This window comes from Balaenoptera acutorostrata, chromosome 14 (genome assembly GCF_949987535.1).
Source record: "Balaenoptera acutorostrata chromosome 14, mBalAcu1.1, whole genome shotgun sequence".
Classification (NCBI taxonomy): domain Eukaryota; kingdom Metazoa; phylum Chordata; class Mammalia; order Artiodactyla; family Balaenopteridae; genus Balaenoptera; species Balaenoptera acutorostrata.
Window position 1 is genome coordinate 44,665,705 of NC_080077.1, and position 24,964 is coordinate 44,690,668.

A 24,964-nucleotide genomic window follows, 5' to 3' on the forward strand; every position below is an offset into this window, starting at 1 on the left:
TTTTGATTTGCATTTCTCTAATGATTAATGATGTTGAGCATTCTTTCATGTGTCTGTTGGCAATCTGTATATCTTCTTTGGAGAAATGTCTATTTAGGTCTTCTGCCCATTTTTGGATTGGGTTGTTCGTTTTTTTGTTATTGAGCTGCATGAGCTGCTTGTAGATCTTGGAGATTAATCCTTTGTCAGTTGCTTCATTTGCAAATATTTTCTCCCATTCTGAGGGTTGTCTTTTGGTCTTGTTTATGGTTTCCTTTGCTGTGCAAAAGCTTTTAAGTTTCATTAGGTCCCATTTGTTTATTTGTGTTCTTATTTCCATTTCTCTGGGAGCTGGGTCAAAAAGAATCTTGCTGTGATGTATGTCATAGAGTGTTCTGCCTATGTTTTCCTCTAAGAGTTTGATAGTGTCTGGCCTTACACTTAGGTCTTTAATCCATTTTGAGTTTATTTTTGTGCATGGTGTCAGGGAGTGTTCTAATTTCATACTTTTACATATATCTGTCCAATTTTCCCAGCACCACTTATTGAAGAGGCTGTCTTTTCTCCACTGTATATGCTTGCCTCCTTTATCAAAGATAAGGTGACCATATGTGTGTGGGTTTATCTCTGGGCTTTCTATCCTGTTCCATTGATCTATATTTCTGTTTTTGTGCCAGTACCAAACTGTCTTGATTACTGTAGCTTTGTAATATAGTCTGAAGTCAGGGAGCCTGATTCCCCCAGCTCCATTTTTCGTTCTCAAGATGGCTTTGGCTATTCGGGGTCTTTTGTGTTTCCATACAAATTGTGAAATTTTTTGTTCTAGTTCTGTGAAAAATGCCAGTGGTAGTTTGATAGGGATTGCATTGAATCTGTAGATTGCTTTGGGTAGTAGAGTCATTTTCACAATGTTGATTCTTCCAATCCAGGAACATGGTATATCTCTCCATCTATTTGTATCATCTTTAATTTCTTTCATCAGTGTCTTATAATTTTCTGCATACAGGTCTTTTGTCTCCTTAGGTAGGTTTATTCCTAGATATTTTATTCTTTTTGTTGCAATGGTAAACGGGAGTGTTTTCTTTAAGATTTTTTTGATGTGTACCATTTTTAAAGTCTTTATTGAATTTGTTACAATATTCCTTCTGTTTTATGTTTTGTTTTTTTTTTGGCTGAGAAGCATGTGGGATCTTAACTCCCCCACCAGGGATCGAACCCACACCCCATTGGAAGGCGAAGTATTAACCACTGGACCACCAAAGAATTCTTCCTTCCCTCCCTCCCTTCCTCCCTTCCTTCCTTCCTTCCTTCTTTCCTTCCTCCCTCCCTCCCTCCCTTCCATCTGTCCTTCCTTCCTTTCCTCCCTCCCTCCCTCCTTCCTTCTTTTCTTTTCACCTTCCCTCCTTCCTTCCTTCCTTCTCTTTTTTCTTGGGGGTGAGAGGTGAGGGGAGAGATAATGCACCATCTGAGCTGATTTTCGAGGATTGGCAGTTTTCTTTGTCCTATTTTTGTGGACTGCATTTGTATAAGCATAGATCAGTGATCCAAAAACATAATCAGTGAGCCTCTAATTTATTGCTTATCATGTTTTTCTGAAGAAGAGGAAACACATACTGTTGTGGACTTGGGGGTGTAGTCAGAGCAGCTCTACTCTGGATGGCTAAACGGAGCCCATGTCCTTCAAGGGCTCCCAGGGCAAATCTGAATGGAAAGAGGAGGATTTGACATTGTTCCTCACTGGTCAGGATGGCACAGGCACAGCTCTGGGGCTGTCTCAGCACCCCGTTAGAGGGGCCCACCCATTGCTGCCTGCTGGACCCCTCTCCCAACTCAGCTTCTTTCTAGCTCTCCTTCTTTTCTTTCTCTCTGCTTCTGGCCCTACTCCTCTGCCTGTTTGTTTCTCTAGGTTGTGTGTGTGAGTTTCTCAGTCACAGTTCCTGAAGAGATGATCTGATTAGTTAAATCACATTTAATACAGGTTGCCATTATTGGGCAAAGTTTTGGGGCAATCCCCTCACAGCCTTGTGGTCTACCTCTATTTCTCCATAGAGTGTTACTGGCTTTTGAAGTGGGACAGTTCTTCAGCTCTCTCCCACACACTGCAGGATATTCACACCCCTGGTCCTGACACTAAATGCCAGTGCACCTGCCCTCTTTAGGCGCATGCCAATGAAAAATATCCCCCTCCCCGTTTCCAAAATAAGCTTTTGACCTGGGCAACCTTGAGAGTCCCATGGGCTCTTCTCTCTCAAAGCAGAAACAAAGAGAAAGATTTTACCTCACAACTGTAATTGAAATTTAGCTTAAATTATTTTTTTTAAAAAAAAACCCTTTCTTGGAAGAAAGATAAGAAAAGCCCCCTGTTTTTTTAACATACTATAACATTTTGCTCAAGAAGCTGAGCTATAATAGGGTCAGGGTTTTTCTTTGTATTCTTTGCATTGCATGTTTCCCTCCATTATTGGTTCATTCTCATTAATCATGGTTTTTGAAGATAGCTAGTTCATTTGTCTCCAGCAAAGAATCATCAGTAGTTTGTATTGCTTTACCTGTACTGGCTTCTAGAGACGGAAACAAACTGAGGTGTCTCTCAGCAGGCTTCTTTTTTACTGGGGGTGGGGGAATCTATGCAAGGGCTAAAATAAAACCATCCAAAATCAAAGCAGCGACAACACAGTTAAAATAAAAAAATCAAGCAACATTATTTTTATCATTGCTCGTGGACATCTGTCCTTCCCATCAGTCATCGTGTTTCGCCTCCTTGTATCAACACCCCTTTTCCTTCGTACATGTTTCCAGTCACTTCCTTTCTGTGAAAGGTTGCTTAGCTTTTTTTAAAAAAAGTTTTAATTTTTGCTTTTGCTGTTCTTTGTATAAAAGTAGCAGATTGGATGGATGTGTACACTAGATGTTTGGAATTCCCTGAAAATCCACAGTGAAGAAACCAGGTGTGCAGGAAGCTCTCCAGCCTCTCTTGAGTAGAGCTTTGAGCTGACTGGAAGTGCTTAATCTGGACCATCATTTTCACAGTATTTTCAAAGGAGAGTTAAACACTGTGCTTATTGGGAAATCTCTGTCAGTTGGTGGTTGCTCCGACAGGTAGCCAAACAAGTTGATTACCTTTTGGATTTTAGCATAGAAATCAAAGTAGACCACATCAGCAAGAGCCTCTTCCATTCCATCTTTAGGACCAAAACATTCAGTAGTTGAAGCAAGAGGTCTCCCTGACTCAGTGGCAAAATGTCTATATTTTTAGATGCCACTGCTGTTTCCTCAGATGCTCATTTTGTGAATTTCATTTCCTATTTCATATCAGACCAGTGGTTGAGATTGGTAGGTGGGTCACTAGACATGTTTTTTGTTTTGCAGGCATTATTTCCATTTTGTTTCTCTCTGTACTGTATGCAAACTGTGTGATACAAGAGGTTTCTGCCTTATTTCCACATGCAGAGTAGCTGGGTGTCCTCTGCCTGAGCATTTGGTTGGTCAAGCTCTGTCCACCTCCTAAACCGGCTACTGAGAAAATCAACTTCAGCCCTGTCAAAGAGTCTCTGGCAGCAGTTCCTAATAATTATTTATGCTTTTGGAATGTTTTTCAGCTCCTAAAACCTTCTGTCTATTTCAGTTTGATTTTCTCAATTTGTACAATATATGCATATTCTCTTTTTCCCTTTTGTCATCTCCCCACTCCCCAGGGTTTTGCTTTTTAATGTTCTGTAGTTTTGTATGAGATGAGACTTGGGTACTTCTTGCTCAAGCTTTAATGCTTTGTAAATAAAATTGGATGTTTATTAAAAAACAAACAAACAAAAAACACTTTCTGACCTGAAAGTGGACTTGGGAACATACAACTGAGGATAGCTCTAATTTTTCTTAGTGCAATTCTACCTGGAGAGAAGAAAATAAACTAGATCCATTCTGATCTGTGATTCTAGGTTAATGACGTAGCTGGGTTTTAGTTTTTCTTCAAGTTGTTACAAAATAGGCTCTTGGTGTCTGAATTGTATTAAGAATCCACCAAATTAATTGAAACATTCATTTTTCATGTCTTTTATATTTAGTAACCACCATACCGTAAGATTTGAAAGATAGTACCCCAAGAATTGAGTTATAATAAACCTAGCATTTAAAAAATTTTAACCTTAATTTTGCAATTCACATAAGCATTAGCTTGAACAGGTCACTTCTTTATAATTGATACTCCACAACTTCTAACAGTTACTTGAAGAATGATTTATTTACTTTTAAAAACATAAAAACCTAGGCAAGATCCTCTTAACTATATCAAAGTTAACCTAAAGAATAACAGAAAATGCCTTAAGCAGCCAAGTTTTAGATCCATGAAGGAAACAATTCTTAAACGATGAGTGTAGCTGATGGGCAGAAAGGTATTAAATGTCTCAAGCTCGTTTTGGTAAAATTAAAGATGCTGTCACCGTCAATTCGTGCTGGAATAGCACTGCCTTTCCAGGGGCATTTGGATGCTGGTTGTCACAAGGCTGTGTCGGGAGTACATTGGTATCTAGTGTTGAGGCCAGGAATACTAAATCTTGTTCAATATGCAGAATAGTCCTGCAAAACAAAGAACTGCCCTGCCTGAAAGCCAATGGTGCCTGCACTGAGAAATACTGTGCTACCTCTAATAGCAATAAACTCAAGTTCACTACCTGGGGAAAAGAGCAAGTTAGTCTTCTTGTCGTCAAAATTTGGCACCTTGTTACAATGCACATGAAACCCAGACACTGCTCACTTGTCTTCTGAACTTCTTCCTGCTCCAATCATTTTCCCTCACCTTAAAAGGGCAGGAGGGAGTACCAATATAGGGTCAGCTATTTACACTGCAATACTTTGCAAATAGTGTTAAGGAAAACTTTAGAGCTGCTAGTGACATATTCCTTTTTTTCCTCTTCTATCTAGTCAGTCACCAATCCTTCAATGTAGTCTTTGAAATGATCCTCATGTTTCTTTAAAATGATGCTTGTGCTTCTTTCTCTCTCCCCTCCTCATTCACTCTTCTTCCCCATAAGTCTCTGCACTTATCCGCTGAGCATCTGGATGAAAGAAACAGCCTTCAGAGTGGCCCATTCTTAGGCTAATTCCTCTCCTAACAAGTCCACCTCCTCCCTCCAACTGCTGCTAGATGTTCCCTAAACATCTTTTCCTCACCTTGCTTTTTACTCAAAAATCTTCAGTTGAGCTTCTACATCCTATCACCCCTTCATCATTATATCAAAACTTTTTAAAGGTATTGGCACTTTTTCATCTTTGTGTTTTTTTCATCTTTTTCATCTTTGTATTTTCCATTGTGTCGGACATGAAACAGATGCCGAATATATACTTAATTACCATAAAATGGAGATTTGGTTCTCAATTTTTAAGATTTATGTCCAATCACTTCTTAAAGCTGTTTTGTTTTCTTCTTCAGTCCAAGCCCTTATTAATTTCATTTCCTTTGCACTCTTATGATATTACCATAGCAAAGAATAGAACACTTAGTTTCCTATTACTCATGATTTGTTATTGTTGCAAAATATTTCTGCTAATTAATTAGCTCATAAACTACATACTACTGAGCAAATGGCAGCAACACTCCAACAAGTCCACAGATAATTGTTTATTGCTTGCTGAATAACAATTCCACAGTTTGTCTCTACCAAATTACATCATGATGTAAAATGGGTGTTTGGGGCTTACAGATCCTTTTATAATGTACCCGGGGCTTACAGTATAACCCAATCCTTAATACAAATAATACAAGACCTGTCATAAGACTAAAGGAGAAGCCTGTAAAGTTAATGGAAGTTTCCCATTATAGGCCATGAGTCTTACAACAGACCTTTCAGTTAAGACATATGAAAAAGAAAAAGAAACAGAGCTAGATAAATGGTGTATCAAATTGTATTAGTTTATATGTAATGAATCTTTCACTTCTGAGTTTGTTTTTGCATCCAGATGACCCTTGAACACTCATTCACTCTCAGTTTCTAAGCAAAGTTCTCAATTAAAGACTGCTTCCACATCTGCAGAAGTTCAAACAGTCTACAAATCACAATTTCTTTATATTTATATGCATGGATCTGTTATGCAAATGTTCTAGAATTATTGTTTGACCAACCAACTTTACTCTTTAATTTGATATACAAGGGAGCTTTGCCTGTAAATCCCCAGGATTCTTTAGAAACAGAACCAGCCCTGAGAACAACCAAGCCTTTAAAAATATTTCCATACTTTATTTCTTCCTATCTTTTTTAAATAAAGAAGGAAAGCATTTTTAATCTCCATTCAGTTACATAGAATTGGAACACTGCTATGTAACAGAAATCATCATACTAATGCACAGAAACTGAAAGTCAAGCAACTTTGGTCGAGGCTGAATTGGATTAAGTGTTGATCTTGTAAACATTTCCATAGGAGGTAGCCATACACATTTGACTTTTTGTCAAATAAGGGATAGTAAACAATGATTCTGAGATCCTAATAAATTAAAGGTATTTTAAAAGCATTAAATAAATGTTTCTCTTTTTTAAAAACCAAAAGCGAAACAGCACACAGATTTTCAATAAATTAAGAAGTGAAATATTAAATCTTCAGAGTTGAAATGTCTGCATCTTCAAAGCTCCACTGGTTCCATTTGATAATGTTTGAAACTATGATTAATAACGGGACCACATTCTAAACAACTTGTGTGCAAGGCAAACTCTGCGAATATTTCCATTCACTATGGTGTTGTCCATAGTTTTACACCAGTGACCTGAAAAACAATACCGTGCCACTGGATATTCCATTTTCTTTTTCTGACGGCGGTCTGAGTAGATAGCATGTGAGCGCTGGAGACTTTTCAGGTTTCAACCCCTACCCAACAGTGCTGGTTTAAGTGCCTCCAGCTGCTGTTCCCATGAACACAGTGTTGATTGGTGGTAGAGAGGATGCCATTTCTCTACCATTTGCTCCATGGGAGTCCAGGGTTTCTTGAGCTGGATATTGATTGGAAGTTCCATACATACACTGGGATGAGGAGGAAGGAATTGGGGTTTGCAAGCTGGATGCTGTAAGGGAAAATATAATCAGCAATTGAAAATTGACTGACATTTTCTTTTTTCTGTGCCACTCACTTTACGACTTGTGCATTGAGCACATATATCTGTACTAAATTTGAGTGTGTATGGTTTCTCAGAGCAATGCTCATCTTTTCTTCCATTTTCCCCCCTGCTATTCTCCCACAAATTTTCCTTCAACACATTTCACAAAGAAAATTCAATTTCAAACATAAATTCAGACAACTGTATCACCAAAATATATCCCCAGTCTACGTCCTTTTTCCAGCTGCACCTCCACAACTGTAGTTCAAACCACCATCTTCTCTTACCTGGACCAACACAGCAGCCTCCTAACTAGTCTCATGACCCTCACCCTGCAGAGAGCAACCAGGATAATCTTGCTGATGTGTATATCAAATTGTCCCTCTTCTCAAATGCTACAATGACTTCCCATTACTCTTAGAACAAAATCCAAGCTCCTTGCCCTGGTTCCTAACACCCTAGATGAATTGGTCTCTGCCTTCTGATTTATTTTACTCCCCTCTCTTCATTCACCGTACTCAAAACACACGAGCCTTCTTTCTGCCCATTGAATTTTCCCAAAATGTTCCCATTTCAGAAACTATGCAACTTGCCATTTCTTCTGCCTGGAACTCCATCATCAGATCTTCACATCATTGCCTCCTTCTTATCACTCAACTTGCAACTCAAATATTTCTGCCTCAGGAATCCTCACCGAGCTACCTTACCTAAAGCAGCTCCTCCATTACTATTTGTCATTTTACCCTATTTAATTGACCTGAGAGTAACTGAAATTATCTTTTTAATGCATTTGTTTATATTTTCATTGCCTTATCTCTTCCTACTGGAATGTAAACTTCTTACAAGCAGGAACTCTGACCTGATTACCACCATAACCTCACACCTAAAATGAGGTTCGGCACATAATAGTAGGTTCTCAAAATTTTTTACTAACTGGCTCACTAGCACTACCTTTCCTGCATTTTTGGTTCCTGCCTTCTCAGTGCTGTTTTTCTTCTTTTTCTAAGTACCATCATCTCTGTCACTAAAAACCAGGCTTTATAATTAAGGAAATATAATTATAGGTCCTAACTCCCCTTGTGCTACTCATTCACTTACTCTATTCCCTCTTTTCACCCTGAAGCGCTCTTTGCAATTTACTTGTAAGCCAGTTCTGACAACTAAAGCTTAGAATCTGTCCTACACCCAAACTATGTTTCATCAAAGCATCCACCATCACTACAAGTAAACAGAACTAATAGTAACAATAGCAACTCTGTACATTTCAGTCTCACTGTGAGGAAACTTCCTGAAGTGGAATTTTCTGCTTCATTAGAGTAACCCAGAAGCAATGACCATCTGCAGATAGCATAAGATGATAGCAGACTCTGCTCAGGGAGCGTCTGTGATGGTCATAGGAAGGGAAGAAGTGCTTCCTATTGAATTACTGGAAAAACACATTGAGTGAGGAGAGATGCAATTTATTTCGTTTTCCCTTATGCTCTGTTTGGGAGTCAATGCCCTCTACTTATGCTAATCTGAAATCAGTTCCATTGGAAGATTTCAATCATCTCATATAAACATTAACACTCGGCCTTGATACTTACATGGATATAATACTTGCCCTGTGATACCTTATTAGCAGGTTTAGAAACTAAATCTATGCATTTGTTTCTGCCCCTTTTTTCAACTCAGTGATGTAATGAGTTCCTACTATGCGGCAGACTCTCTGCTGGGTGTCGGTGACGCATCTAGTACAAGTTGCCGTATTTTCTTAGGGATAGCAACCTGGCTGGAATAAGAAGCTAGGGGACTTCATGGCAAACATACGGTTTTGTTCATTTTTACTTAAAATGTATGTTATAGAATAAGAAAGCAACATTTTCTACAGAGGTATCTAATCACATTTTACACACAATTGAGAAAGTTATGGTAACCTTCATCACAAGTCACCATTTTTTAAAACTTGGAGTGGTTTTAGGATACTGATGGAGATTATGGGGTCCAAAGACAGCTCTTGGCACTGGCCCTGCTTCCAACAGTGAATAAGAGAAAGTGAGAAAAAGATATCATTATTGCCCTTGTAAAACTTAACAGATTTTTGGACTGCATTTGACAGGTTACATGAATTTTCTGCATGCATAATAGATTCCAGAGATTTGTTTTGGAAAGAATACCAGATCTAGCAGTAGGTTGCATGGTGACATGTATATAGAGAAATGGCAAGGCTTTTACTAACAGATTCAGAAACATAACTTCAGATCCGAAGTGATAAACCAACTGTGGGAACGTGAGTGCCCAGTTAACAGTGCATAGCTGAGGTTAACAACTTTTAAAGAATGTTTTCAAGAAATGTTAATATAATTTACCTACTACAGGAGTTCGACATGCAACTGCAGGTGGTGTGTCTGCATAAAACGAGCTGGTCTGCTTTCTACTACCATCATCTAAAATGTTGAGCGGATCATGGATGTCACCATAGGGAGGCAGGGAGCGAACACTGCTGATGACAGAAACATGTTGATTCACCATCGATCCAAGTCTGTGAGACTCTGGGTAGTTTATGTTGCTTCCATAGTACCCTACAACAGAAAATGTTGAGAATGTACAGTTAACTTATTACAAGTAATATTCCAGGAAGATAAAAAAAGGACAAGGTAGTAGGATAGAGCCCTAGAGATATCATACTGTAAATATTACATTTACATCTACATTTACAATATGGTTGGATTTGTGCTTATATATGGATATGGTTCATGATGTTGTTTTTTGTTTTAAAAAATACATAGGCATTATCGTATTATCAATTTTGAGATGTAAGACAGCACCTCTCTCATTATTTCCCTTATTTAAATTAACAAGATCTTACAATGCTTATGGAGAAAAAAAAAAGGCACTATCAGCCTCTCACAAAGATTACTTGTCAAATACCAATTTTATTTACAGATTCATGTTTCTGGGAGAAGGACTGGCCTACATTGAGGAGAGGAGCATCTGAGCAGCCTCTACACAGAGCTTACTTTGGTGGCTGACTAAGTCCACAGATTTTTCCAACTCAGTAACCTCAAGGTACTTCAACAGGAGGCACTGCTTGGGTCCTAATCTTTAAGATCTGCTGCTAGTTCTCTGGAAGAAACATTATTCACTAAATTTTCAAAGGACAGAACATTCTTCTTTTGGGCTATTAAGGTTGGTCTCAAACATATGGTTTGACATAATATTTTTGCATCATGCAGGGCATTTAGAAGGGCAACTTTAATAAAGTCACAAGAATTAGGGATATGTTTGTATGTGGCAGAAATTGGCTCCAAATATCTAAGATTCCATGATTTTGAGAAAGCTCTACATGGGATGACATGCTGTTCACCGGAGGTAGAACTCAATGTCTGATTTTGCCTTACTGCCAACTCAAAAGCCAGGAAAAATTCTTTTAAAATGTCAATACCATTAGGTGAATTAGGTGGCAATGTTGCTCCTTGGCAGCTGGCAGCTCCTGCGTTGCTCAGGAAATTGAAGCTTCCTGTATTTAAAAACTGCATATTGTGTGAATCTTGGCCATGTGGGGATGGTCCATAGCTGGAAGATGGCCGAGAATTATACGGGGACCCAGCACAGCTGCCACTGAAGAAGTCTCTAGAAAGCTGCTGTTCACTCCAGACCATGCATCGACTGTGCTCGGGGCGATGAGGATAGAGTCCTGGTGGGGTGTGAGGCTGTGCCCTAAACACAGTCTGATAGTTAGAGTTGGTCCCATAAAAGTCATGGTTGGCTTGAGGGAGAGTAGGATAAACAGGCTCTGAGTATGCTGAGCAGTGTGGTGGGGCTGACAGTACTGGGCCCACACTCGGGGGTCTCCCTGCCATTGGCCCCTGATTAATGACGCTTCCTCGGCTCGCCATGGCGGGAGAAATGGGTGGTGTCATCAGATGACCAGAGCTCTGGGAAAGCTCCATTTGACCTGGAAAAAAGTTACCAGAGCATTCACTAGTGGCAAATTAAAAATAGATGGCTTCACATCTTTTAAAATTACGCACGATTTATTACTATACCTTTTTTCCAACTTAGTTCATTTCTAACCTCCAAAAATAACAGGACTAGGGACCTATAAAACTCTAGGTTTAAAAAGCATCATCACAGCAGTGTATTCCACAACAGTGGCAACTTTTGGAGTTAGTGACTATGGAGGAAAGCTTGGGATGGCTTCATCCTTCCGTGGGTATAAAGATGATTAGAGATCAAGCTTGGGAAGGGCAAGGGGTCTGCTGTTCACATTTCTCTGTAATTAAAAAACAAGCTGAAGGCTAAATGGTTTGAAGTTTAGGGTAAAAGAAAAGGGCAATAATGTCAAAATGACCATGGATTCAAAGCAGTCAATTCAAAACTTCATGCAGACCCCACTGATGAGCAATGAGTTATGAAAGCCACCAAATCCCTGGGTCTCCAATTTTCCATTGGTGGAATTATGCCCCTAAACTACCCATGCCAGGTTTAAAATTCTGTGTGTCCAATGAAGTAAGGTATATAGAAGGATTTCAAAGAACACATAAGGCAATAAGCAGACTTAAAGTATTATCTAGTAGCTAGTTTAAGCCATAAACATTCAGATTGACAGAAACGGGACCCTAGACCAAAGAGGAAAATTATTGTAATGGTAATCCTAAAATAGCTGAATCTACTTTTTAATGGAGGAGAAATAAAGTCTCCTCAAAATCCAAAAATAAATAAGAAGCTCGTATTTTTCGACTTTCAAAGTATTTTAATGATTTTGTGAACACCTAATCTATTTTTTTCTTCCACTAAGTGAAAATAACCAATTATTGGGACCTCTGATATAACTAAGAGAGTATGTTAAAATGTGATACCTATCTTAAAAATGGTATTGATAAAAATGTGAATGACAAATGTTGAAAATCACAAAAATATTATAAAGCTTTGTTATAAGTCAGTGAAGATAAGCCTTTTTATTCTTGAAATGCCTGGAGTTTACCAGCTTTAAGAAAACAAAGGAATAGGTTCCTGTGAGACATACTGAAGCCTATGTGGTTTTCTGGGTTGTTTCACAGCCTACCAGTGAGCGGCATGTTGTCTGTATTCCCAGCTGGGAATGGGTGCAGAGCAGAGGTTAAGCCTCCAGGTTGACTGGATGATAGAGGAAGATAGGCTGTTTCCACATGGCTTTCATTCTTCACGGTATCGCTGGGAACAGTGCTCCCTTTATTACGGTTGGCCAGAAAGCATGAACTCGGAGAAGCAGTGAAGGCAGCTTTACTTGCATCTGGAAAGATTTTTTTTAAATAGGAAAGCTAATATCATTGCCACATTCGTAGTGGATAAGCCCAAGTTAAAAGAAAAACTGAAAATGTTCTAAGGTTGTGTCATAAATCTGGAAATTCCTGAGAAGTGTTTTCCATGGGAAATAAGACTGGCAGATCTTTGGTGTTGGCAGTGGTGCTGGTTTTTGTTAACTGTATATTTGTGGATGTAGGTGTGTTCTTCAGGGCACTAAATAATCCACTCTGTAGTGAACAGCCTTCAAAATGCAAGTCATCACATCCCAAATATATTGTGTTCCTCTTTCTTTAAATTCCTATAGAACTCATCTCTACACCATTTATAAGGTGGTATACCATATGTGCTGTCTTAAATTCTAGTTATTTTTGTATTATCGTCACTTCTCCAATTTTACCTAAGTTCTCAGAAGTTAAGAATATTGATTTGTATTCTTCAGAGTTTCCAGTAAAGTACCTTGACTACTCTATATACCAATGGAGGAAAGAAAAAATAGGGCTCTCTTAGTGTTAGTATCCTGTGTTAGTAGTGACATTTTGGGGGTAAAATCTGAGACTGTTATAAATCCATTTAACATGTGGGCTTACAAATTCTCGAACTTAGATTTCAACAAAGAAATATGCAAAACAAGATATACATTTTAAATTACCTGAGTTCTTCATGTACTTGTCCAGTAAATTCTGTAACTCCTGCTCTTTGTCGTTATTAAACTGGGTCTCCATGGCCAGCAGAATGTATTCATCAAGAAGCATTCGGATCAAATGGAAAGAACCTTGTTTATGGATAGGGAATGGGGAGAGGGCATTGTGAGATGAAATGAGGGAGAGAAAGAGAAGGAAGGAGAAAGAGAGAAGTCAAGTTATCTTTGTGACCATCTCGCAACACTTTACAAGGAGCAACTGAAATAAACAAATACTTGTTGGACTTTAAATGACCTGCTAAGACCAACATGCTTAACTTGGGTCTCTAATCTTTTTGTGTACCGCCTGCCCAGCTCACTGTGTGTACTGTCCTGCCAGCTCTTTGGCCACTAATTACATCAAAGGAAAATTCGGATGAAAGTGAGACATGCTTTATGCTTTAAGAGGGCACACATTGGAGTGTGATAAGCTTTAACCTGGGGAGAATGAGCTCTACTCTGCTCTATTTCTGTTTACTTTGTACTAAATAATTAGACAATAGCCAACATGGTCTGAAAAAAGTATCAAGTAAGAAGATGTCTTTCTAGCCTGAAACAAAATGCTCTTTCATTTGAAAAAAAAGGAGAAAAGTAATTTTCATGTGGGAGATGTCCTGGAAAACCTTAAACTTCTTTTAACTATTCAACAGATTTTCCAACAAAAGTCTTTTTTCATAATAAGGTCAGGTTTAAATATTGTATAATTTAAGAAACCTTAAATATAAGCAACATATTTCAAATAATAGACAATATATTTTGTTCATCCCTCAATACAAGTTCACTGATTTTATCTAATTCTGTTAAAAATTAAATGAACAAATTTAGTTAATTGTAACCTATTTTATAACGCGAGGATTCTCAGAATGCAACTACTAAATGTGGAGGTACTGTCCAGGAGATAGCATTATAACTACAAACTAAGAATCTCAGAAATTTTAGGAAAAAGAAGGTATTCAATTTCTGAAAAAGCTAACGACTCAATTTTTTCATAAGTTGTATAGATCAGGATAGATGGTTCAAAAACATATGACAGTATGTCTTCTAAGCTGGTCTTTGATTCTTGGAATACAGCTATGAGGGCAGGTTCCTGGAAAAGATGCAAACATTTGCCATATTTCAATGAATAGTGGCTTTGGAAAATAATGTATTAATTATTGTTTATTTGCTTGTTTAACAAATAAAATTTATCTAAGCACTGATGGAGTGTACTGGTTATAGCTGCTATTTATTGTGTTTACCAGGTTCTGGCAATGTATTTTTATACATATCACGTCACTCAAGTGCCTATATAACCCAATGAAAGAAATATTCTCCCATTTCCACAATGAGCAGCCTAACTTGGGTTAAGCCAAGCCAAAGAGAAGCAGTGTTAGGATTTAACTCTGCAAGTGGTCTGACTACAAAACCCAGGCTAAAACCAACCATTCTCTACCGGCTCAAGAGTCCGATTTGAGGAGTGACAGTGCCACATGTTTAAAAATTGATAGGAAATGTGACTGAGAAATGAATGATGTAATTCATCTAAGAAGAGTTTTATAAAGCACATAAGATACCAAAGCTAGATGCATTGTTCAAGGTGAGATTATGCATTACTCGAGCACCAAAAAAGCTCCACTTTAGCAGAAAGTCTTGAGCCCTCTTCTTTAATGATCTTCCATTTTGTTTGCTGGTCTAAAAGTAAAGGAACAAAATGAAACTATAAAATCTGTCATTTCATTATTACATGCTTCCTACATAAGATCAAGAGGTAGAAAAACTGTCTGACAAATGGACAGATTGACAGGGCATGCCATTTATTTTATCAAATACAATGATTTGTCTAGGGATTTTAATTTTCATCTGGCTTTGCCGTCATTTTTCAGGTTAATAGATCTTTATTCTATATGGTTTTGTTACCTAATAAATTGGACAACGAAATGAAATAATTTACAAAATATTTTCTCTCTTAATTTTCCTTTGACAGAGCTTTAAAAAGAGCAGAAGGTGAAGTGTGAAGGAAGGGTTATATATTTCTGTGAATGATTAACTCTGACTTCTCTGGTCCTGAATGATAATCTGTTTTCCTTCCAGGAGAAAAAAAGTCCCTACACTATAACTAGTTTCCTTGATATGGAATGGCTAACACCAACTGGTGATGGATATATTTGTTCTTATGGCCTTGTTTCATGATGGATGACTTGAAGGTTAACTGAAAGAGCTGAAGAAACCACATGAAAACACAAAATACTGAGCTCCTGGAATTAAAAAATGTAAATACTTAAAACCATATCTTCTGTCAGCTTTTATGAAAACGTGCTTTTTAAGAAAAGGGCCAGCTCTTTCCAGTTTCTAAGTTTATCTTTCACTACTGATGTTACACAGCTGTGAACTTATTGACTGATAGGGAAGGAATAGTGTCTTGTAGTCTGTCAAAAAACGATAAATAGAATTGAAACTGTGTCCAGTGCTCTCAAATCTGCCATATTTCTAATCTTGATATTTGACTTCCCTTATTGGTAGGGTTTCAAAAGCTTTTCAAAGCATTATTACACACAGCCTATCACCACCCCCCGCCATTCAAGAAATTACAGCCAGTTTAGCATTTACTATTAACAAAATTTTATTTTCTGAATATGTCATTGAAAAATACCTTAATAACTCTCTGCTCTACCACAGTATCCAACCATTCAATAAAAGCCTCCACAGTGGCATTCTTCTTAAGGAGATCTTTCAGTTCTTGGAACACTGTGATAGAGTCATCTACCATGTAAAAAGGAAAAAAAAAAAAAAAAAAGCAGAATATTGCACACTACTTTGAACCCAAGAGGAAACCTAAAAGTAGAAATCATTAATAATTTTATAGAATAAAAGGGCAAGACAGGTAGATTAAATTAAATGTGTTAAAGAAATTAATTTCATATCCTGGAAACTAACAAAAAATCCTTAGTTCTTTACTCTTCAAAATTTTAATCATAAGTGTATCTGTTTTGGTATATATTGAAATGCAGGTTTATATACTATATACTAGGGAAGAATTGTTGTCAGTAGAGATGATTATTCATTTTGAATGCAGTGCTTTCATTAAATGCAACAGATTAGTTGAAACCTAATGACTGAACTAAGCTAGACTTGTTGATTTCCTGCTTTCTGAAATATCCTTTATCTTTAGCAAAAATTAAATTCTGCCCTGCAGAATTGAGCCACTTAAATAAATAATCTTTTATCATGTAAAAGTTAAAGGGGCAGTTAAGGACTATCATTTTATTAAAGAGTTTGAGGTTTACTGAATCCCAAAGGGTAATATAATTTTATGTTAAGAAACAGAAAGCAGGACTGAGGTTGGACTGTCCCCAGAGAGCAGTGTGCTATAGCCTATAGGAGGCTGCATTTTTTGGTGTTTTCAGAGAGAAACGATAGGAGAAATAGTGGGTTGTTATCCCTGGGAAATGGAACCTGGTGGTCTGGTCACACGTATTGGCTTGGTAAATTCTGTCAGACTGTCCAAACCTAAGCAGGGCATTTCGGCTTTGAAAAACAGTATTGCATTGAGATATCATTTTGGTATGCATTATATGCCATATGATGCCAAGAGTGCAAAACGCATGGAAATGTGTATGCATGTAATATAAAACTGGAAGAAAACTCACAAAACTCAAAACTGTTTTGATTATTCCCAGGTTTTTTCTATTTGGATTATTTCTAGGCAATGAGATTATAGATGACTTTTATTTTCCTCTTAATATTTTCTATATTTTCCAGGTTTTTCACAATCAGTAAGTACAACTGTTTTAAAATAGAGAACACTTTTTAAAATTAAAAGTATTTCTCTAAACCAGACTTTCTCAAACAGATATGATTTTGTAGTCCAAGGGGACATTTGGGAATGTCTGGAAACAGATTTGGTTGTCACAACTCGGAGGAGGCTGGCATGTAGGGGAGAGCGGCCAGGGATGCTGCTGAACGCCCTTCAATACACAGGACAGCCCCACTGCCCTATCAAACAGGTAGGCATCCGGCCCAAGACATCGGTAGTGCTGAGGTTGGGAGACCCTGCCCTAAACAAAAAGAGAAGACTTACATTCAGTGTAGATATCAGATTCAGTGTCTGTGCTGCCCGAAATGGTGAGAAGGGCCTGAGATCCAATACTATTCAAGTCAACCTTTTCAATGTCAGATACCATAGAATTCACGACATGCTGGTCAAAGAGAGCTGGTCTGGCAATCTCCATAAAGAAAGTAAAAAAGACACTAAATTATATCACTGATCCTCCATCGAAAGAAAATTTTAGCTTCTAGAGAAATAGTTCCTTGAGAGAAGAGTATCATAAATAACTCTTTTTTTATTTTAAAACTAAAAGCTGTAGCTGAGATTCATGATCATCTCTGTTAAAGGTTTGAAAACTATTTTTGGAATAAGAAAATAATTTTTTTTACCCATGGTCATAAAATAAGAACTTCACAACGTTAAATTTCTTATCTGGAACTATCCCAAGCTAGTCTTTCAAAATTTAGGGGGCTAGAAACCTTCATAAAGCAAAGGATCATTTGAGGAGAGGGCAAGTATATTTTAACAATATACAAACATGTAACTCTAATTTAAGAATTACTTTTTCCTCCCTATTTAAGAGAACTAAATTAGAGGTAGTTTAAAATGTGTTGTGGCTTTCACAACATCACACGGGCTCATTCCCCATAACCTATTAATTTTATTAATTGGATTCATTTATTAATTGAATTCATCTGGCAAATAAGAGTTTTACATTTTACGTTTCATTCAAAAGTTTTTTTTTTCTTTTTTTACTTTCTATTTTGAAATAATTTAAAATTTACAAAAAAGTTGCAAAAGTAGTGCAGAGTATTTTCACATACTCTCTATCCAGCTTCTCCTAATGTCATCATCTTACATAACCTTTGTATATTATCAAAATCAGGTACAATACTAGTAACGCTGGTACAATATTAGTAACTAAACTAACTAAACTACCGAATTTCATCAGTTTTCCCACTAATGTCCTTTTTCTGTTCTAGCATTCACTCTAGGATCTCATGTTGCATTTAATTGCTGTCTACTTAGTCTCCAATCTCTGAAAGTTCCCCAATCTTTGCTATCAGATGATTCATTTTTGATTTGGTGACTCAAATACCCTCGGCTTACCAACGTACCTGTGCAAGATGTAAGAAAGATGTTTGTCGTTTCAGAGATGATACAAATCTTCGCACAATAGGTATTTTCTTGTCAGTTAGAGCTTCTGGCAAATTTTCCAAGGATGAAACAACCCATTGTTCCCAATTTTTAGCAAAATTTCTTATGTCTGCTAATAAGCTACAAAAAAACCCCAAAGAACAAAAAACTCTGTATTAAATGCTAAGTAGTTCAAAATGCATTAAATAAATGCAGTTTAATGGAGGTATATTATTACTCTTTGATTCCAAGAACATGACTGAAGTCAGCCTAGGTCTGCCATTTATCATCTTGGTCAAAATACTCAGTCTCCTGAAGGTCCGATTTCCTCATCTGTTAATAGGAATAAGAATAGTATCCAGGGACTTCCCTGGCAGTCCAGTGGTTAAGACTTCGCCTTCCAATGCAGGGGGTGCGGGTTCAATCCCTGGTCGGGGAGCTAAGATCCCACATGCCTCGCGGCCAAAAAACCAAAACATAAAACAGAAGCAATATTGTAACAAGTTCAATAAAGACTTTAAAAGTGGTCCACATGAAAAAAAAAAATTAAAAAAAAAGAAAGAATAGTATCCATGTCACAGGATTATTATGAGGATTACATGAAATAATTCATGGAAAGTGTTCAGGTTAAAACTTGGCAGGCAGAAAGTGATCAATGAGACATAATTTATTATTAATATTAATTCATAATTCAATCATTTTCTATAAAATATTTCTGGGAAAAGGTAAGTGTGCACTTGATTTTGCATATCTTGGCTTACTGAGAGACACGCATAGGGATCATAATGCCATTTCAGGTATTTAATATTTGTTTCTAGTAACATATTCTTATAATCCAAATATAACTAATTACCACAAACATACTAAATTACCAAAAATTACCACAAACATACTAATTAGAGGACCCCATTTAGGAAGTTGCAAAGGTTGGTTGTGTATATATTATGAAAACATACAAAAATTTATAAATCCATCAACAATCTACATATTATATCTCAACAAAACAGATCTAAATATATTTAGGATGGGGCATATGTTGGGGAGCAGTGACATGGTACAGGAAAAACACAGGCAGAGTGTGGAGTTAAACAGACGTCAATTAAAATCTAGGTTCTGCTTCTTAAAAATCAGCTGACTCTGGGCAAATAAATTAATTTCTTTGTACTCCCAGGTTCCTCTTTGTGAATTTGGATCATAACAGTTACTTTAGAATAGTCTGACAAGTTGTTTTAAAAAAATCCAATTGTTCAATGATAAGGAATTGGTTAAATAAAGTATAGTATTTTTCGGATGCTGGATTTCTATGCAATTAATCATTTAAAAATTTAGCAAATTTAGCAAAAAATTGCTAATCTATATTTGTTGACATGGAAAGATTTTCATAGTATATACTGCAATAATATGTGTACTATAATTCCATTTTTAACATTCCTAGAAAAAAGTCTGTGAGATACAATAATAACCTAAGACATTAAAAATGTGGTAAGACAGTGAGTGATTTTTTTTAGTTTTATTTTAGATGAGTGATTTTTTAAATGCATTTATGGGTGTTTTTCATTTTCTAAATGAATATGAACTACTTGCATACTTAAGAGATAAATACATAAATAGTACTTCTCAGGCTAAGTGAAATAATTTATGTAAGTCTCAAATCCCACACTGTGTTTAATAAAAGTCAGCTATTATTACTGTTACACGGCTGAATGCCTGTCACTATGTAAGCATAGCCATTTTGCTGTGACACAGAAGTGTTAAGTGTACCTAATTCAGAGCTCAGGCTAGATGTTTAAAGACAACGTATTAATAATTAAAAGAAACTATTGACCAGGTCAATATCAATTATTATTTAAATAAATAAACCAGTCTAGAGGAAAAGGTAAATCAAAAATAAAGATTGTTCTATCAATCATCATGTATTTATTGAGAACCAACTATGCCCGCCCTATATGTATTTGTGCCCCAAAATACTAAAATAAATTTCATTACTTTATTAGAATTCGTTTTTTAAAAATTGGCTTTTATTTTAAGTTCCTATTGTTCTCACATCAGAACAATAGGAAGACTTTGTGAAAAATCTTCAGGCATCATTTCAATTTGAGATCTTATTCCTTTGTTAAAAGAAGGTGATAATTCCATTATGCTACTTTTTGATTTTGGCAATTAAGACCAAAGTTATAATAAATATAAAATAATTTTCCTTATAGTTTTATTATTGTGATTATTTTCCATCAATTATCCCCATTCATCTCCCTCTAGCCAGTTGCCATTGAAGAGCTTCCTCAGTAACCTAAAGGTCAACTACACCTAAATATTTGTTTTTCATGTGGGCAGCTCTCAAATTAAAGGGATTTCAGGATTGTTCCATCGATTTTGTTCATTGAGGTTTGAATATAAAAATTGAGGCACATCTCTTATAGCTCATACAAAGGGACGGGAATAGGAAAATAATATTGGTAAATGAATGAATTTCTACTTAATGTTTTGCTTTACCATAATGTATAAGGTTAAACCCTATACAAGCAACTATCATATTTTATTAACTGAACCTACCTTTCAGGCATTTCTTGCATTGTTGCAGGAATGAGTACATCTGTTAGAACCTTAATCACAGCAAAAGAGAGTTAACATAAATCCTTAATATTTCTATAGAAACACACTCTTTGTCAATTACTTTTTATTCCTAGCTTTCTAGAGAATAATATGTTAACTCATTTCTGAAAGTTATACTTTTATCTCTAAAATGAATGTATATATGTAAGTTGTGTATGTGTGTTTGTGTGTGTGTGCGTGTGTGTGTGTGCGTGTGTGTGTGTGTGTGTGTAAAAGGCAAGGGGAGCGGGGGTATATAGAAGCACTGCAGTGCTAGTTAAGCAGGTGACACGAATGTACCGGGTACAGAGAGCTAATTATTGGAACATAAGGAACACTGAAAATAAAGGGCCAGACTGAACCTTAAATGTGGGTGATATGGTGAGTAGGACCTTGATGAGAACTAGTAAAAAGAAAAAAAGAAAAAATTAGTGCTGACTGATCCCAGCTCAGGAAAAATTATGATAAATAAAGGAGATGGGGAACCAGATAGGATATGAACAGTACAGATCCCCTAGGCTGCTCATAAACTGAGTGCGCCAGCCTGGAGAAGAGGACCAAGAGGTCGTCTTGGATATTTCAAAGATATTTCAGAACGTGAGTAGATACTCATCTACAAAGGCCTGTGGAGCTTACCAGCAAAATGCACATGTAGTCCGTGTATATGAAACACTAAAACAAGAGACAGTATTGTATATGCCCAGTATGCTAGTTACCAATGAACTGGCCTTGGCAATCATGTACAGTTTTATGGACTGAAAGCTGACCACTTTCTAGGGATGGGATGAAGATCTTACAGAAGCTCATATTACACTGCTCTATTTACAGTGCTCACTGTGCCTCCCTGGGTCCACCAGGAGGAGGAAAAGCTCTGTGCACGTAACGGTACTTAAACTCTGGACTTTTGTGTTGGACTCAAAGAAATAGACCATTTGCTGGGGGAGGAAGTTATGCTTTAAGGATATTTCTTGGAGGTGTTGAATCACAGTCCAAAACAGCTTTACTTTGATGCTGGTAAATGTGTGTGCACGAGTCCAGGTCTTTTCTTATACCTACTCTTAGAACCACCTTCTTTCCCCTTTCTGGTTACTCATGTCTTAAACACTTCAGACGCTCTGTCAGTGCAAACTAAACCCTTTCTCTCTAAATGATGATATTCTTATTTGACCCAGAAAAATGAGACAATCCTTGCTCTCCTTTGTCCTTCTTCAGCTTTAGCTTGAACTAAAGGTAGAGACTCTATTTTCTTATACTGTGATGAGGAAGAACAGAACAGAGGAAAATATGGGCTCCCTCATCCTGGTTCAAGCCCACCTACAGTTCTTGATGTGCAAAGTTGCTTCTGGACTGAGTTTATCTAGCTTCTGCTTCACTTCTCTGCAAAGTTGAGAACGTAACAGCAGCAGCTAACTTAGAAGGATTTTACTTCCTAAATACTTAACAGGACTCCAGCTTGGGTTTTCTTGCTCACTCAAATTATGTTCTAAAAGGAAAGCTTTTGTTTTTCCTTCTGACAATTTAGGAGGTTAATGTAGACAAACTCACTTTAAAATACCCAGATTGCAATACAGTTTTCTTCCTTAGCTTGGACTTGTGTCTGCTCTAACTAGGGAACAGACTGTTGGGGGAATTAGCTTCACCCTCTTCCCCGCTGAATGCCTGGCTAGATGGCCAACCAGCTCCTATTTGTTTACGATATCCTCGTGATCCTTCTGTAGACACTTAGGGACTCTTATTTGGCTTAAGAACAGAATTGGTCATGAATGCATTAACGCTAGAGATTTCCAAATTTTTCAAGTTATTAGTCCCATAAGAGTGCTTAATTCTGCTTTCCCCAAAACACTGATACTGTGAAAAAGCCACTAAGTTATTTACTCTGAAAACACCTTAAACAGTTAATAAAAATTAACTAAGTTTTTATGGAAGTATGTCACATTTAGAATCATTCTTAGCTGTAAACAGAAACTGATTTTGTTTTACTTAATGAAAAGTTATATTAAAATACATTCACTATTAAATATACACTATTAAACTGCTTGCTTTCTCCTCAGAAAAAAAATTAATAATGTATCTCCAGCCAGGAATAACAAATTTATTGAAAATATATTGCAAAAATTTAGATGGAATGTGTTTTAAAGAAATATATGGTTCATGTTTGACATCCTAAGGAGCTTACCTTATAAAGAATTGAGTCACAAACACAGAAAATGTCAATGATAACAGGGTTTTCAAGCAGGGGAAGAAGATGATCAGGCATTCCTTGCCAAAAGTGTAATAAGAAATGCTGGATCTAGTTGAGAGCAAAGCGTATGTACATTAATATTAACATTTTCCTCAACATGAACTCATATGAAGAACAGGACAAGAACGTTTACATAATATAGTCAGCAAAGCATTCTTTGTCACTCTTACCTCCTCAAAGTTTCCATTTATTGCATTGTCCAGGATGCACTGGCAGTGAGTTTTGTACATCATTATTAGGGTATCAACCTATTTCAAGGAAGAAAAATCTTAACAAAAGCACCCTTTCAGTGCTGCCTTCATTTTGTTCATGCATTCATTTGTTCATATATTCAAACACATTTTTAAAGTTCCTGTTATGTACCAAGCATTGTGCTCAATCCGAGGAATCAAAAATAAAAGCACAATTCTTATTTTAAGGGGCACACAGCCTTGTGAAGGGAGAAAGGCAAGCAAATGGACAATTGCAGGACAGTGTGATAAGAATGATGAAAAAGCTGATTGTTCAGGGAACTATGGGCCAAAGCAACATTGTAGTTTTCTGCTTAACAAAAAAATTACCTTTGATTGGAGAAATAAATGTAAAATGGTAAAATACATCAACTCTTCACACAGTTTTATTAAGTAGGTGCTTGGGCAGTGTGGTGCAGTGGTTTCCAGTTTCGGCTGTGGGGTCAGCTAACACTGAGCATCAGCTCCACTGCACTGTTTTGCACGGGTTGCTTTGTCTCTGACCCCAAGCTTTATATCTTCAAGTAAGGTAGTAATAACATATCATTCATAAGGTGTTAAAGAAGATAAAATGAGACATGATGCACCTGGAACAATTTTCCTGGTATGAAGTATAAGACTTTACTACATTACCTAAAATTAGTAATAATATCAAATGACTTGTTGACCAAAAAAAGATTTGAACATTAAATGTCTGTTATGAAAATTCTTTATTTCCATGTTACACTGATATTTGTATTGCAGGAATAGAAAGTTTTAAACATTTTAAAATATGCGATGGATTAGAACTTGATAATATTCTGGCAAACTAACAATATTCATATTCACAACATCTTTATTTCATAAGCTAGAAATATTCCTATCTGTTACAGGTTGTGTGTTCTATGTGAACAGAAACAGGCTTAGAGGTTAGAGGTGTGAGCTTTGCCTGCAGGATACCTGGATTTGAATGCTAGCTCTAATCTGCTACGTGATGCTGGGCAAACTACTTTACATTTATGTGTTTTAATTTCCTCATCTATAAAATGGAGATCATAATAACAGTAAATATCTAGTCAGGTTGTTATGAGGACTAAATAAATTAACACATGAAAGTGGTTGGAGTAATCCATAATTCATGTTAAGAAACTTACAGTTGTTAGCTATTTTTACCTTCATAGTATCTAGGGTGGTCATGATGATGGGGGGTGTCCTACCCCAACTCTTTGCTCTCCAACCTTTGTCCCTGCAGCCCAGCAACAGCACATATCTTTGTGGTTTAGCGCAAAGCTGTATAACGATGACATGCAGATTACCAATCTACTTCCAAGGAGGTATGCTGACTACACACCTCTGGCAGGACATGTCACCATTGATGCAAATGAGACATGCTCTTTATTTTAAGCAACGATTTTATATTTTTAGATAGGTTGCCAAGACATATTTCTAAAATGAGGATAAGGACAGCATGAAAGATAGAAAGGAATTCATAATTGTTGTCCAAAATTAACCCTTTGATCCCTGAAACCTACTAAAGTACAAGTAAACTTTTATCTTCACAAATATTTCCATTTATTTGTGTCAAAATTTTTTCTCCTATACACAAATCATCAAAAAATTTAAATCTTATAACTGATACTTTATTTAATATTTACATAGTCTTAGGACAATAAATTTTCACTGTAGCATACTCTGCAGTCTTTATAAACATACTTTTGCTCAATTTTCTGAGAATAGACATCACATTACAGAGGGTAG

The 24,964-nt window shown here is 36.7% G+C and overlaps 1 protein-coding gene and 1 long non-coding RNA gene across 2 annotated transcripts in view; one reads left to right on the forward strand and one right to left on the reverse strand.

Annotated features, from left to right (window-relative positions):
* Positions 1-14,204, forward strand: part of LOC130704754 (uncharacterized) — a 221,487-nt gene extending 207,283 nt beyond the window's left edge. Inside the window, exon 5 of the long non-coding RNA XR_009005222.1 lies at positions 9,984-14,204. This is a non-coding gene — a long non-coding RNA (uncharacterized LOC130704754). The remainder of the gene's footprint in view (positions 1-9,983) is intronic.
* RFX6 (regulatory factor X6) overlaps positions 6,506-24,964 on the reverse strand; it is a 54,384-nt gene continuing 35,925 nt past the window's right edge. Inside the window, exons 8-19 of the mRNA XM_007190749.2 lie at positions 23,168-23,245; positions 22,932-23,045; positions 20,717-20,766; positions 18,148-18,307; positions 17,063-17,207; positions 15,635-15,744; positions 14,559-14,676; positions 12,976-13,098; positions 12,106-12,312; positions 10,483-10,995; positions 9,407-9,619; positions 6,506-7,025 (exon numbers count right to left, since the gene is read on the reverse strand). Coding sequence (XP_007190811.1) covers positions 6,850-7,025; positions 9,407-9,619; positions 10,483-10,995; positions 12,106-12,312; positions 12,976-13,098; positions 14,559-14,676; positions 15,635-15,744; positions 17,063-17,207; positions 18,148-18,307; positions 20,717-20,766; positions 22,932-23,045; positions 23,168-23,245 — 2,007 coding nt within the window. The 3' untranslated portion in view covers positions 6,506-6,849. The remainder of the gene's footprint in view (positions 7,026-9,406; positions 9,620-10,482; positions 10,996-12,105; positions 12,313-12,975; positions 13,099-14,558; positions 14,677-15,634; positions 15,745-17,062; positions 17,208-18,147; positions 18,308-20,716; positions 20,767-22,931; positions 23,046-23,167; positions 23,246-24,964) is intronic.